At 22.1% G+C, this 15,804-nt stretch overlaps 5 protein-coding genes across 5 annotated transcripts; 3 read left to right on the top strand and 2 right to left on the bottom strand. All coding sequences in view use genetic code 6, as the record gives it.

Moving 5' to 3' along the window:
* Nucleotides 1–387: 387 nt before the first annotated feature.
* Nucleotides 388–2,067, top strand: TTHERM_00474970 (60S acidic ribosomal protein; the record flags this gene model as incomplete). The annotated part of the gene is made up of 2 exons (XM_001023979.4): nucleotides 388–670; nucleotides 1,793–2,067. 2 exons carry the CDS (start codon nucleotides 388–390, stop codon nucleotides 2,065–2,067), a joined length of 558 nt encoding a protein of 185 aa, XP_001023979.4.
* A 1,108-nt stretch (nucleotides 2,068–3,175) lies between these two features.
* TTHERM_00474980 (hypothetical protein) lies at nucleotides 3,176–6,456 on the bottom strand (the record flags this gene model as incomplete). The annotated part of the gene is made up of 8 exons (XM_001023980.2): nucleotides 6,150–6,456; nucleotides 5,863–5,987; nucleotides 5,456–5,638; nucleotides 5,208–5,339; nucleotides 5,070–5,139; nucleotides 4,903–5,009; nucleotides 4,794–4,847; nucleotides 3,176–4,717 (listed from the first exon to the last, which is right to left on the bottom strand). Exons 1-8 carry the CDS (start codon nucleotides 6,340–6,342, stop codon nucleotides 3,176–3,178), a joined length of 2,406 nt encoding a protein of 801 aa, XP_001023980.2. The 5' UTR covers nucleotides 6,343–6,456.
* A 1,085-nt stretch (nucleotides 6,457–7,541) lies between these two features.
* On the bottom strand, nucleotides 7,542–8,798 carry TTHERM_00474990 (hypothetical protein; the record flags this gene model as incomplete). Its single annotated transcript, XM_001023981.2, has 1 exon — nucleotides 7,542–8,798. The coding sequence occupies exon 1, from the start codon at nucleotides 8,757–8,759 to the stop codon at nucleotides 7,542–7,544; it is 1,218 nt and encodes a 405-aa protein (XP_001023981.1). The 5' UTR covers nucleotides 8,760–8,798.
* A 1,595-nt stretch (nucleotides 8,799–10,393) lies between these two features.
* TTHERM_00475000 (hypothetical protein) lies at nucleotides 10,394–13,325 on the top strand (the record flags this gene model as incomplete). Its single annotated transcript, XM_001023982.2, has 5 exons — nucleotides 10,394–12,059; nucleotides 12,186–12,458; nucleotides 12,534–12,851; nucleotides 12,903–12,923; nucleotides 13,291–13,325. 5 exons carry the CDS (start codon nucleotides 10,394–10,396, stop codon nucleotides 13,323–13,325), a joined length of 2,313 nt encoding a protein of 770 aa, XP_001023982.2.
* Nucleotides 13,326–14,834: 1,509 nt separating this feature from the next.
* Nucleotides 14,835–15,659, top strand: TTHERM_00475020 (transmembrane protein, putative; the record flags this gene model as incomplete). The annotated part of the gene is made up of 1 exon (XM_001023984.1): nucleotides 14,835–15,659. The coding sequence occupies one exon, from the start codon at nucleotides 14,835–14,837 to the stop codon at nucleotides 15,657–15,659; it is 825 nt and encodes a 274-aa protein (XP_001023984.1).
* Nucleotides 15,660–15,804: the final 145 nt, after the last annotated feature.

The raw sequence follows: 15,804 nt of genomic DNA on the forward strand, positions 1-15,804 counted from the left end.
AGTATTCACCATTATATAAATTTACAACATTTTTGTAAAAAGAATTTATTATAAGAATTATTTATAATAAAATATTAACATAATAATTTTTTCTTTCATTTTTATTTTAAGGCTTTATTACTTGAGAGGGACAATTAATTATATTTTTCATAACAATGGCATTCATTCGTTCATTCATTCATTCATTCATTCATTCATTCATTCATTTATTTGAATTAATTTTTTTATTTGTGATGCAATAATTAAAATGAGACATAGAAATGCCATTTAATTTATATTAAGTTGGAAATATGAATGGATTGGATCCTATGTCTAAATTGCTAGCAAGCAGCTTGGCAATTTGGATATATATATATATATAAATGAAGGAAGAGGAAGAAAGAGAAGATGGGAAAGAAAAGAAATGTAAAACTATCAAAGATAAATAAGAAAAAGAATGTGAAAAAATAACAAAAATAAGGCAAACAGGTTTAAAGTTAAGGGATTAAAAATTTAGTACTGCGGAATTTAGAGAGGATAAACAATCGGAAGTATAAAGATATTAATTAAAACTTAGATAATTAAATTCAGAAAAGAATCCTTAATACAAGAAAAAAACATATAACAAAATTATCAAAAATGAAATACGTCGCTGCTTACGCTCTCCTCGCCCTCAACGGAAGCCAACCCTGTAAGAATTAATTTCAATTTAACTTGATTTCATTTAATGAAGCACATCTAAGATAAGGCAAAAAATTGATGCAGCTCTGCATATATGGGTGATTTGAGACATTTTGCTAAAAGCTTTTTGTCAATCATTCATTCTATTTGTGGGAGAATTGCATCTAAAAGAAATTTCAAATTAAGAGATGACTCAAAAAGAGTTGAAATTTACCAAATAAATTAGAGTAAAAAATAAAATAAATCTAGTTTATTTTAATACCAAATTTGATGAAGGATTGAAAATATCATCAAAACAAACACTTAAAAGAAGTCAATAATTTATTAATTATCACATTGGTTTGATTATTTTTGGCAGGTGATTAGTTTAACGCAATTAAAGTTATATAAATGAAAGTGAAAATAGATAGATTTAGTTAAAAGATAGATGATATTTGTAATAACTTAGGGTATATTATTGTATATTTAAAAGAACTGACTAGCAAGACTTAAATAATTCTTCTAATAATAACTAACTTATTCATACATTTTGATTCATTCAATAAATCATACATAATAATATTAAAATTTTCAAATTCTTAGGTATTTGAAAATATAATATCTAATAATTACTAATTGAAGAAGCAAAAGCTAAAATAAGTAAAAATAGTCATTCAATTAATAAAGAAAGAAATAATGCTAGAGATCCAAATTATTTTAATATGAAAATAATTAAATAAGCAACTGATAGTAATAAAAGGTATTCACAAGCGAATTCAGAAATTTCAAGTATTTTAAAATATTTGAATAATAAAAAATCTATGCTTAAAATCTATCTTTGAATTTCTCTATCTTGCTCACTTTTAAAATGCCAGCCAACATAAAATAAATATCAACTAAATGTAAAAGATAAAAAATATTATTAATAAATAATTTATTGCTTCTCACTTCTACTCTAAAATCCTAATAAGAATAATTTAAAAAAATAATAATAAAATTTGGTGCAATAATTTTATTGGTAAAATTCAAACACTCTTTTTGCGAGTCTCTTTTTTGAGCATAGAATATAGAAATAAGTGCATATAAATATTTTCAATTTTTGAAATAAGATAGTTTTAATCCGAATATTAAATTATTTCGTTTAAATTAATAGCCGAAGCTGATGTCAAGGCCCTCATCGAATCCGTTAACGGTACCGTTGATGCCACCAAGTTATCCTCTTTCATGAACGTCATCAAGGGTAAGAACATCGAAGATGTCATCAAGGCTGGTTTATCCAAGGTTGGTAACATCGGTGGTGCTGCCCCCGCTGCTGCCCCCGCTGCCGCCACTAAGGCCCCTGAAGCCAAGAAGGAAGAACCTAAGAAGGAAGAACCCAAGAAGGAAGAAGATGACTTCGAAGGTGCTGGTGATCTTTTCGACTTCTGAGTTGTGTCATTTATTTACACCTAATATAAAACTTTATTACTATATCAGATATAGTAACAATAAATTAATATATTATATATGTAAAATGAGAAATATATATGTTTTATATTCATATTTAAACTCAAAAATTCCTTTTGAAGATAAATACTATCTCTCAAGCTTTCAAAAATCCCTTCTTTAATATAAAAACTATACCTTTGTTATATAATACATCTTATAAGTCAGACAGGCGATTCTGTTCGAATAATAAATACTTTAAATTGGATTAATTTATACCTTAAATTTTAAAAAGAAAGTAGACAAATTAAATAAAATTAAGAAAATTTCTGTTTAAAATAGAATTAGCAGGCCATTTTATTTTTTTAACTTTTAAAAACAATTTTGAGTCTGTCTTGAATACAATTTGAAGAGTAAATTAATTATTGATATTGATAGAAGCATAAATTTAATCTTTATTGAAATAATGAATTATTTATTAATATATTTACAAACTTTCAAAAAACAATTTAGTTTTTTATTTAAAATTATTTTAAATTTATTATTAAAATGTTTTTGTTTAGTTTTTCTATTTTATTTAATGCTAAAATAATTATCTCTCTAAAATTGTTTTTTAAATATGAAATAAAAAAGGAAAAGAGATAAAATTAAGCTAAAAATTAATTAAAAATATGTTGTAAAAAAATAATTTGCAAATTAAAAAAAAATCAAATTTAATTATTTATTAATAGAAAGATTTATTTAAACATCAATTAAAGGATATAAAAATGTGTAAATTATTTCAAAATTAAAAATAATTATTTTTAAAATAAATAAAAAAATAAATAAAATTCTTATCCATTTTCAAAATAGAATTATAAAATTCTTAAGGATACAAATTTGAAAATAAAAAACTAAAATATCTGATAATTTATCTATCTATCTATCTATCTATTTATTTATTTATTTGCTTATCTATTAATAATATATTAATCAATTAATTAATTTTATATTTAATTTATTTTGATAAACCTATTTTAAATTAAACTAAATTATTAGCTTAGTTTAAATGATATTAATAAAAAATAGGCATTATGATTAATTAATAAACAAGGTATTTATTATTTTTAGATCACTTTTCATCTTATTAGGTCTGAGTATTTAATTTAATATCAAGCTATGATGAAAGGATTTGATTATTAAGTCCATCGTCATTTGAAAAAAAACTTTATTGGTCATCGTTATACTACTAGTTTTGTTTTTACTTCATTGTTCCCAAAGCATATAATTACTTTTTACCATTTGTATTAGTGTTTGGAACATATGAAGGAGAGTGGGTTGATATAAATGTTCCTTTTTTGCTTATTATTGATTATCTAAGCTCTGAGCTAGTAAACTATTTTATATTAAATCCCTAAACATTGTGCTGACCTAACTATGTGCTATTATTGTGGAAATGATTTGTTCCGTTAATATTATGAGTGCCTCCATTTAATTCTATTCCTGCAACTTATTTGTTTCTTAGTTCATAACTTATATCAACTCCATTTTCTAAATAAGTACTTATATCGCCAGGCTGATTTTTTTCTAAATGACCTGCATTTCTAGCTTCTAAAATTTAAGCCTGATTATATTAAAGATTGTTATTACTCATTACTTAGCTATTTTATATCTGAATACTGTTTGCTCCAAATTAATCTAAATTCTTAGCGCCATTAGGTTATTAAGTTGTTTAATTGTTTGTGCTACTATTGTTGTTGCTATGATTTATGTAGTTGTTTTAGTTTTGACTATTTTTTGATTTGATGTGCTCTAAAATGACATCTTTAAATTCAGGAATACATTCATCGTTTTCTGTATTAACATAGTGTGTTTGGGGATGCTTACTAAATTGTTGGCTGAAGTCTTTTTTATTTTACAGATAGAATTCATCTTTTTTCTTATCACGTTTATATTCTAAAATATTAGAGATAGACCTAATTCTTGTGATTCGCTTTTGCTACATCTAATAACCGATTCCTCCATTCTATTTTATTTTTGTAATAACTCTACGAGATAATATCATATTCTTACTATTCTATAAAGATTTATAGAATTCATCAGCTAGATTTTTTAGGAATTGCTTGCATTCACGTACATTCCATTATGGCTCTACTTCTTCCTCATCGTTGAGTGTGGGTATATTTATGTGATCTACTGAGTTATTCAATATAGTATCAAGTTTAGTTTTTGTTCTAATTTTGCTGTTTTCATTTGTTTATGCTTCCTACTTCTTTTTATGTTCGCCCTGTTGATGCTTATTATTGTTCTATCCTTTTGATTTTGTAGATTATGGAAGCTATTTTAAAATTTTGGTGAAAGAAATATCATTAAAAGAATTGCTGGAAGTTATGAGATTAATAGGCTGCTATTGGCTTATTTTATTTGACTTGATTTTACTTTGCATATTTACAATTTTTTTATGATATTCTTTGTAGAAATTGATATTTTATTGTAATTTTTCAATTTAAGTTTAATGAATTTAATTGGAATTCAAAATTAAATCATTTGTAAGAAGAAGCTATTAATTATAAGTTTCAAGCTAAGTAATTTAGTCTGATAAAACTCTTTCATTAATTAATTCTTTATCAAAGCTTTTTCTAGCTCTGTCCCATTCCTCATCTATTTTCTTTTTCTATTTTAAATAAGAAGATATTTTTAATTTTGAATAGTTATTTTTAGTCATCAGTAATTTTATAACATTTAATTACATTAATTTGCTAAGGTTATTGGCTACTGTTTTGCTATGGTACTTTAAAAATCTTCTATTTTTATAAAATAAATTTGTCATATTTTTATTTATTATCAATTAAATATTACGCTTCTTAGCTTTTACTCATTTTACACTCTCTGATTATCATTTAGTTCTGCTGAAAATACTAGATTTTCATATTCTCTGCTTTAGTTGACTTTTAATGCTAGTGATTCTTTATAAATAAAATAATTATTATCATTATGAAGTAAGTTTTTTCTTCTTCTAATTTTACATTTTATTTTATGAAGATTTGATGGGTTTCTAATTGCATTTTTTAACTTTATTAATTCAAAGCTTGCAAACTATTTGTTTTTAGATAGACAAAACGTTATGAGTTAATTTATTAATTAAATACATTTATTTTAATTACTTCGTTTTCTATTTCATATTTTTTATTTATTTCACTAAGATATTCGTTTTACTTCTTTAGAATCTAAACCGCATTATTGTAACTCTCATTCAAATTTTATAACTTGCTTAATTGCTCAGTTGGGGTGACTATCTGTGTTATTTTAAATAATAAATTGAGTCATATTTATGATTTAGCTAAAATAGTACTAAATAGCATTTTTTATGATTTTATCTTTTTATTTTTAAACAAAATTAAATATTTATTACATCTCTATATTTGATAATAACTCCTGCAGGACCCATTTGCGATTTTTATTTTTCAAATTCTTGAATTGTATATTCTTTATCTTAAACTATTCTCCTTAATTCCAACAATTAGTCTTCTTATTCCTATATAATATCTTGCTAAAAGTTTTCCATTTCCTCAGCTACTTACTGACTAATTAACACCTTTTGAATTATAATTAAGTTTTAAATATTTAATAGTTTAGTGATATCTAAATTTTAATTTTTTATAGGCAAAATATATGATTTTTGAACCACTATATTAGTCTTTATCATTGCTAGATATATAAATTTTTAAATCTCATTGATTGTTGCATTTTTAAACATTAAAAATATCAAAAAAGCATTTAAATACTATAGCTCACTGATAATAAAAAAAACATTATTACTTTGCTTTAAGCATTATTTCTTTCCTAATTAACTATTTTAAAAGAAGCTAAAAGCTGCTGATTTTCTTTAAACAGCTATGCTAAAATCTCTTCTCTGTCTTCTAGTAATTTTTAAGGAGTAGAACCTATTATTTTTTTTAAAGTTAATAATTAAGATTTAAAAATCCAATCAAAAAAATGAACTAAATTTTATTTGAAATTTAAAATATGAATGGATTTATTTATATCAATAAAGTAAAATTAGTATGTAAAAAATATTTCTATTATTAATGGTATTATTCGTTTACCATTTTAATTGTTATCCTGCTTAGCGTTTTTAGAATTAAGTATCTCAAGAGATTTCTTTTTAATTTGTGAGATATCCTTCAACTGCGAGTTGAAGTTTTAATACTAATTGATTTCGTGCTACAAAAACTAAATTTTTGCATTATTTCTATTCTAAATGTACTCGTTGAAGTCACTCCTTAAAATGTTGTTCATTACAGTAACTGCTTTCTTCAACTAAATTTAAACAACTACACAAAGAGATTCTTATTTGATTCTTTCTTTATAGTGTGAGTTTTCAAAGTTATCTAATTAATTTTAAGAAAATGAAATGTTTAATTATCAGATTAATATATTGATCATTAATAATTTTAATTAAAAAGAAATAAACAAAAAAAGAAAGAAAGTAAAGCAAAAAAACTTGCAAAAACTCAAATAAAAATAACACTCAAATACACGCACTTGATAAATTTTGTTAATAACTCAATTTATTTTTGAATATTTTTATTTTATTTCCTTTTATTTTTATAATTTAATAAGTATTATTATTTTGAAATGCCTAATTCATTATCTAATATTGTTGTAGTATGTTTTTAAATGTTTAAATTCTAACTCTAAATACAAATCATAAAAGTTAAATTCATTTAATTTTATCTTCAACTAATTTTAAATATCAACAGTTTTTAATTCAACTTCTGATTCTTATTCAAACAAAATAAAAAACATTTAATTTAGTAAATTCTTTTGTTAACAAATTCAAATAGTTATTTGATTTAAATAGTGAAAGTTCTTTTATAAAAAATTAGAATTTTATTTCAGTTTAAATCTCCAAGCAATTATTAAATTATATTAATTATTCTATTTAATATTTAAATATTTTTAATAAATTCTTTTTTAGTTCTAAGTGGTATTCCCATAAAAAAAACTTTTTTTTATTTCATAAATTCAATTCATTTTTACTTTTCGATAAAATATTTAAAAAAATACTTTTTATTATAAAGCAACATAAAAAAATGTAAAGTTATTGAATGATTAATTTGTAAATAAAATAATTATTATGCTAATAAATTTAATAAAAAAAATTAAATCATATTATTGAGTAGTTATAATTATAAGTAATAAATAGTAGAAAAGCCTTAAACAATTTAAGTTCACTAATCATTACTATTATTGTTATCACTGTCATCAAATTATTATTTATGCTCATAAATTTAATAAAAAAATTCAACTATATAAATTATATGTTGAATATTTATAATTATAAACAATACTAGAAAAACCTTAAATAAACTTAAGTTCACTAATCATTACTATCATTATTAAAAAAAAATTCAGCAATTTAATTAATTATGTCATACTGTTGAAGATTTATAATTAATTATAAACAACAGAGAAAACCTTAAACAAACTTAAGTTCACTAATCATTATTATCATTGTTATCACTGTCATCTCTATTTCTTCTTTTATAGGATTTTTTTGGTCTTTCGTTAAATTCATGATAATATGATCCATTTAGTTCATAAAAATACTTTTTAATATCTTTTAGTAACTTAAAGTAAGCTATCTCTTTTGCCATTTTTTAGCCTAATCCAAAGCCTTAAGATGTTAATTTTTTTACTGGATCCATAAAAATTGCTGTACACAGTGTATTTCCATTATCTTATCTAGAAAAATCTTCTTTGACATAATATAAAACTGATGGATTTGCTTGCTTTTATAAGATTTCTTAGACATCACTGACAGTATTTATTCCTTCATCTTAAATTTACTAATATATAAAGAAATCATCTAATTACTTTTGATAAAATTCATCTTCACACATCTACTCTTCTTATTTTTCTTTTTCACTATAGGAATATCTTTAATATGGTTCTCTATATCTATCGAAAAATTTTATGTGAGGATATAATAATCTAGCAGCTTAAGTTTTAGCTTGTTATTTAGTATCTAATGGCTTTGAGATAAAAGGTTGTATTTCCATTCCAATACATTTATATTGGTATTAATATTGCATTTAAGAATTAAAATTTGATTGAAAAGGTTTGCAATCTTCATCTACTTTCAAGTATGAGTATTTCAATAAAATTTAGCTAACTTCTGAGATGGGATTAGGTATTTACTTTTTTTCCTCATCTAATAATTCGAAGTATTTCTCTTTATCTATTTCACTATCTTCATATTATTAATGTTCTTATGAGTTGTTTATTTTAAGTTATTTATCTTAATCATAGTTTTTAATCTCTAGATCATTGATGTTTTAATTTTAATCGATAGACATTTCTTAAACCTAAAAAGCTATCTTTCCTTCTAAAAAATTTTATATCATCTAGCTATTAAGTAATTCTAGAAGATTTTGTTCGAAAGGATCTTTTTTATTCTAGAAATATAAGAAAGAAAGAAATCTCTTAAGGTTATTCACATCTGTAATGCAAGTATTCCACTTTTATTTAATTTCATTTATCACATATTAAAGAAAGTTATTAGATATTAGCTAATTTAAATTTTCTTGGTACAGCATATTCATCTCTTCAAGCTTATCACAAATTATGATACTTAAAATACTCAATCCATGGCTTTTTTAGTAAATATTGGCATCTTATACCTTTTGAAAGTATTAGTATATATTATTCATTTTTTGTTATATTAACTTTTATTTTTGTAAATAATTTATTAAATTTGACTAAATAGTGAGAATATAAGTACATAAATAGAAATATACTAACATCTACTAGAAAATAATGTGCAAAAATTAAACAAATTTTCTCGAAAAAAAATAAAAGTATTTTCTCTAAAAAAAATAAAAGTATTTTCTCTAAAAAAAATAAAAGTATTTTCTCTGAAAAAAATATAATAAAAAATTGTTTTATAATTAATTATTAGAGCCTATTAAAAATAGAAAAAATATACATTTGTAATAAGTAAATTTTAAAAATATTGTAAATCTAAGATTTATAAACTCATAAATAATATAACATAATAGAATTCTTTGATTTAGAATAAATATATCTATCATAATGCAATCAAACCAATAAGAACTCTAACTATAAATAATTAATTTAGTCAAATTGTTTTCGATTTATTTATTTTTTAATTTATAAAATATTACTAAATTATGAGATAATTTTTGTTTGCATAATCAAATTATGGATAAAAAATTAAACTATTTCTTTCTAAAAATAAACAAAAACTTTAAATACATCTTTATTTAAATTAAAAACACTAAAGTAATTAAAAATTACAATAGATAAAATTTTATATTAAATAAGAAAAATACATTAACATTTAAAAATAAAAGCAAAAATGTATATTTTTACAAAAAAATCAGTAAAAATAATAATATTTTTAAAAATCTAATTATGAAATAATAAACAATTTAAAAGTTATGATTAGACTTATTTATCCTAAATATATTTGAGTCATTTCTTGCTATATATAGAATCTATACTGTATACTTTTTTTATATCATACAAAAAATGAAGTTTTATTAATTTATAGCTTATTTTCACTAACTTATTGTTATATGTGGCAGAAAAAATGTTTAATGTGATATTAAAAAAGAAGTTTGAAAAACAATTTTTTAAGTTAATTTATTTAATTTAGATTTTTAGTTTACCTGATATAGAAGATAATTTTTTTAAATGTAGCTTAACTTATATAAAATAATTATGCTATTTATCCTTTTTAATGTAAACTTAATATAATCTTATTAAATTAAAATAAAAAATATCTAATATTACTTTTAAAATTATGTTCAATTAAGATTGTAAAAATTATGAAAAATTATTTCTGTGCACTTACCATACTTTTTCAGCCTATTTTTGAAATAGTTTCTTTGCTAAAGATTTTATAATAAGATTAATTAACTAAATAATTAATTTGAGTAACATAATTAATTTATAAATTATATTCATAAGACTATTATTAAATATGTTAAAAATGAAATAAAAAAATATATTAAAATTTAATTAATTTAGATTTCTGATAGATGTAAAAGAATTATTTTTTTGATGTACATTCCTAATCAACCTTTATAAAAGAATTATGCTATTTATTATTTTTAATCTAAAATTAATATTAACTTGATTAAATTAATCTAAATATAAAATAAACATTGATTTTACAATTAAAAACTGGCAAATGAAAAAAAAGTATATTTGTGCCTATATCATACATTTTCAAACTATTTTTGAAATAGTTTTTAGTTAAGGATATTATTAATAGCTTAATTAACTAAATATTCCATTTTAGTAATATAAAAGTAACGTTATGACAATCAAAGATTGCACTTCACCAATAAAAAACCAGCTTGATTAGTAAAATATTAGTTATACTTGTGAAGAAAGTTTTATCACTATTTAAGATTAGGACTAAATAGACGTAAGTTTAGTATTAAACTAGTTTTATGCTAAAGAGCCTTTGATAAAATTTAACTAAATATAACATTTGACCTTAAGTTTATAGTTTTATTAAATAGTAATAGACGGTTAATTTTACAGTTAATAAGATTTGATTTTGGTTAGTGATTGTTAAAATGTTATTGTTATCAATTTTACTGTTGAGCAATATACAAGGAAAAGTAAACACTTAATTTTGGCAAAATTTGTTTAAATAGATAATCTAATTATAAAAAATATGATTTTGACAGATAGCTTGGTATATATTGATTAAAATGGTTCTAATACAATAGATATTTTATTTTAATAAATTAATAACTTGTCTTAAGATAATTTTATTATTTGCTCTTTTAACGCAGAAATCTTTTTGTAAGCAGTTACTTTCTAACTTAATTATCTAAACATAAATTCTAACTTAAACTAAGACCACACATTTATTTTGGGTATTAATGCTGTAAATGGAAGTGTTTAAAACATACTGTTAAATGATAATCTATAAAATGATGTTTAACCTAATATTTAAATAGCTAGAATAATCCAATTTTACCCTATGGGCTGCTTCACAGTTAACAAAATATTAATATAATCTCTAAATTATTAGGTTTAGTAGTTTACAAAGATTTCTATATTAACTTAAAATCTATATTATACAAATGGAAATTTCGCTTTGCAGGAAATAACTTATGATGGAATTTAACAAGGCAGCATCCCTTCTAATACTGTTAATTTATATATTTTCTGCAAAATGGTGTAAGTAGTAAGAATTATGTAGACTAATTTTTAACTAATCCCTTTTAACTAGTTCTTAATGACTTTTATGTAGGGTGGATAGCTTAGTCTAGAAAATATTGCATTAAGAAACATTATGAAAAGTTTAATATTCATTCAAATAATTTAATTCAATGATTTAGAGCTACGTTATTTCTCAATTGACTATCAAAGCTTATAATTTATCTATTAAAGTTTGTTTATACTCGATTCTGTCTACAACCTTTATCTATATGAATTGTAAATTCCAATAGATCCTTCATAAGAAAACGAGACATTTTTTAGTAGAAATGGTCCACCCTTAATTATGTATAATCCTGGAAGTTAAAATGAATAGGAATATTTTTTTAATATGTTTAATTCAAATATCAATTTAAAAAATTTAGATATATACTTTGCTAATTTTTAAAATATTATTATTTCATCCTTTAATTTTAAATAAACCACCATTTCTAACATATATTCACCACCAGGCTAAAATGGAGGCTGTCTGAACTTTTCTAATGCTTCTACTTACTTATATTTAAGTTAAACAATTATTGAATACTGTGGAACTTCATAATTAGGTGGTGGCATTTATGGTGGATAGATATGGGATGCTTAAGATACTGTAATTAGAAATTGTTTTAGTAAAATTTCTGGTGGAGGTGTTGTTTTAAGCAAAAATTAAGATATTAGCATTTTAAAAAATATTATTAAATTCCAAAACAATAAAGCTGTATACTCAAATGATGATTATCTACTTGGCTTCAGCAGTATTCAGATTGATAGTATATACGAATACAATTAGAATCTATAAAAAACAGATTTTGAAATGAAATAAATTTAATTTGACACTTAAAAAAACAATTTCATTATGTATTCTGGTTTAATTTATGTAATTTTTCTTAAATTAGATCTTAATTATCCATAATATGGAAGCTTTAGAATTCCAATAAACTATTTATCTATTTTTTAAACAAATATTACCTAACTCTAGCCATATGTTATTCCAAAATTAGATTAGCCTTATTTGGTGTACTACTAAAATCCAAATAATATAGCTCCAATCTCACAATTTAAATTAACACTAGTAGATGATTACATTATAAATGCTTAATTTATGCCATTTAAAGAAGCATGTGGATAAGGCATGCAAATGGTACTAATATAAGATTCATATATAATGTGTAAATATTGTAATTTTGGTTCTGCAAGCTATTCTTAAGAAATTACCTAATTTAATAATATCAATTAAATAAAAGATATATAATAAAGAGATATAATGACTATTAATGAGGATTAGTGTTAACAATGTAATATGAAAGTATTTAATTAATGCTATGCTAATTATTCTAGTGTAAAAAATGGCTATTGGAGATCTAATTATACAGTAAACTAGGACCAAATTTATAAATGCAAGATTTCTTCTTAAAGTTGTGAAGGAGGAAGTCTCTTCGGAGACCATCTATGTGCATAAGGATCTGTAGGTGTAGAGTGCATGGATTGTGATTTAAGAGGCTCTTTTTGGGGTGAAAGTTATGGTTCTTATGGAATATTTTAATGCAAAAAATGTGGAAGTCGTATAAAAAATAACATATTGATAGCCGTATCAATATTTATACTATTTATAGTAGTGCTTGCTCTAATACAAAGTAATTTCAAGAGTTTAAAAAACATCCATTATGCCAAATATTTGTCAAAGCTAAACATTATTTATTTTGGAGCAAGCTTGAATTAGAAAAGCTAGACTTCTGTCTTAATTAAATTGATTTCATTTAACTTAGTTATCTTTGAAGTTTCTAATTTAGTTTCCTAAAATAGCATAATTAGTTTTATAGGAATTTTTTAAGCTAACCCCTTACAGACTTAATTAATTTCTGTTGATTGCTTTTTATCTGATATTCTACCATCAGACTTCAGTATTGGCTATAGCAAACTTATTTTGAGCATTTTGTTTCCTTTTATAGCTCTGGTTTTGTTGGTTTTAATATTAACTATTTATATTTTTATTAAGAAAAGAAAATTCTAGCTTCTAAAGAATATAAGCATAATGACTTATATTTATCTTTTCATTTTCAACTTCTACTCTTATATTCTAGGATACTCAGTTTAGTCACTAATTTGCTTTAACTAAGACTCTACTTAATCTTATTCAATGATTGATTTAAGTCTATCTTGTCAACAATCAAATTAACTACCTAAAATCAGAATTACAGGGGCAGCCATATTAAGTATAATATGTATAGTTTCTCCTTGCTTTTTCTTCATTAATCTAATCTTAAAAAGAAGATAGCTATATAAAATTTAGGTTTTGCTTAGATATGGTTTTGTTTATAGAGAATACAAATAGTAATTTTTCTTATGGGAACTCTTTAGATTTATTTTCAAAACATCTTTAGTTGTAGTCAAAGTTAGCTTTATTGGCTAATTAAATATTTTGTCAAATATTTTTTCGATTCTTCTAGTTTTTTATCTAATTATTTTTATAATATGCAAACCTTACATTTTTAATAAGTTTAATAAATTTGAAATAGCATCTATGGTGATCGCCATCATAAGTAACTTTGGCTCATCTCTTTACAATTAGTAAGTTAGCTAAAATGAGGATTCTGATTCATTTAATATGTATAGCTTGCTTTTATATGCAACTTAAATTATTTAGGTGGCATTGTTAATATTTTTGAGTATTCTTGCTGTCATATCCTTTTTTACAAAAAGTTTAACAAAATTATCAAATTATAGACATTTTTATTGGCTTCAAAAATATTTCCCTAAATATTCATAAAGGCTCTAATTAAATTTTAGAAAATTAAGAACATAAATAAAAAACATAAGATTAATTAATAACGAAACTAATTTTAACTTAAATAAATTAAATGAGTTGAGCTACTAAGAATTAAATACATTTAACAATTTAACTTTATAAAACTCTTAGTGAAAAAACTAATGAAATTATATAAATTCATTAATTAAATTAAAATTTATTTTACTGTATTTTTTTTAAAAGATAAATATAATATAAAAATAATTATAAGTTGTACTTTAAATTCTCATTAACATTGGATCTCAATTTTTTTTTTTTGTTATTCAAAACTTTAAATTGTAATTTTTAAAAAAAATTTGGTTATTAATACAAATCACCATTAATTAAGGAGAACGTATTGTATATGATATATTTTTGTAAAATTGTTTAAAAATTTTTGTAGAATACTTTTAAAACTTAAAATATTTAAAGTCTGAGATTATTACTACAAAAAATAGCTATTGTTAATATATTTATTTATTATTGTATTAGACTAAAATAGAAAATTTAATATAGTTTATCTTGCTTTGTCTATCAAATTAACTAATCTTAAAGCTGAAGATAACATGTGTTATTTATTAATTTTTATATTTATCTATTTTTTGTGTTAAAATAGATCCATCGAATCCTTCTAGAAAAAATATTGGAATTATTTATATTCAGAATTTTATTTTATTTGAACAATAATTTAAGTGAGATATCTTTTCTTAGATTTGTATATTTTAATATTTTTAACTATAAATACAAATTTCATATTAAAATGAAACATTTTTTACTTAGTTTAGCTTTAGTAACAGGATTAGCCTCTTACGCTTTAAAAAACTTTTCTGATTATGAACTCTATTTTCCAATAGCAATCTTTTAGATTTCATATGCATTTAACATCTACTACAATTATGCAATTAGAGTAGAAAATTAAAATATGAATTAAGGGGTTTTTATATTGATCTGCATGCTCAAGAGATATAATAAATTTGTCTTCTTTAGTTTACTCTACTTTTAGACATTTATCAGAGATGTAAATATATTTTTCTCTATCTTCAACTATATGAGTATTGTTGGAATAGTCTTCATTTCAGTTCCTCTCAACACTTGGAAGTATTTGTATCAAAAAGTATATCTATTCAGATTCTTTTTGATTGTCGCTGATACTGAATTTATAGCTGGCGATATTTAATTTATGTGGACTTAGACTATTTAAAACCCACAAAAGTTAGTTCTATTCAGCAAACCTGAATACGAATTTATTTTCATTAGTCACTTTATGGGAATCATGACTTATTTACAAGACTGCCTGATATAATTTATCCGCAGAGATAAATTTATGACTGCTTACTCTGGTATTAAATCATTTTTCTAGTGGGGAATTGGTGGTTTATTAGGATATCTTGGATTTATTTACTTCAATCAATTATAGACATAATTTGGCTAATAAGTGATTCTCAATAGTTAAGACGCTTTTCTATTCACAAGAAAGGTCTTTTTCTTATATTATCTATATCTTGGAGCTTATAATGTGAGAGCTAGTTAAAGTGTTAAAGTTAACTAATAACCTCTAACAAAAAGTGATAAAAAATAACAATGAAATTTTATAAATAATTAAGTTTATTACTTAGTATTCATCAATCATAAAAAATAAAAATCATTTTATATATATATTTTTTTTTTGAAAAATAATCTTTTTAAATTTAAAATAGAAACTAGATTTAAATTTTATTATTTATTTTATA

This window comes from Tetrahymena thermophila (genome assembly GCF_000189635.1).
Source record: "Tetrahymena thermophila SB210 genomic scaffold scf_8254403, whole genome shotgun sequence".
NCBI classification, from domain to species: domain Eukaryota; phylum Ciliophora; class Oligohymenophorea; order Hymenostomatida; family Tetrahymenidae; genus Tetrahymena; species Tetrahymena thermophila.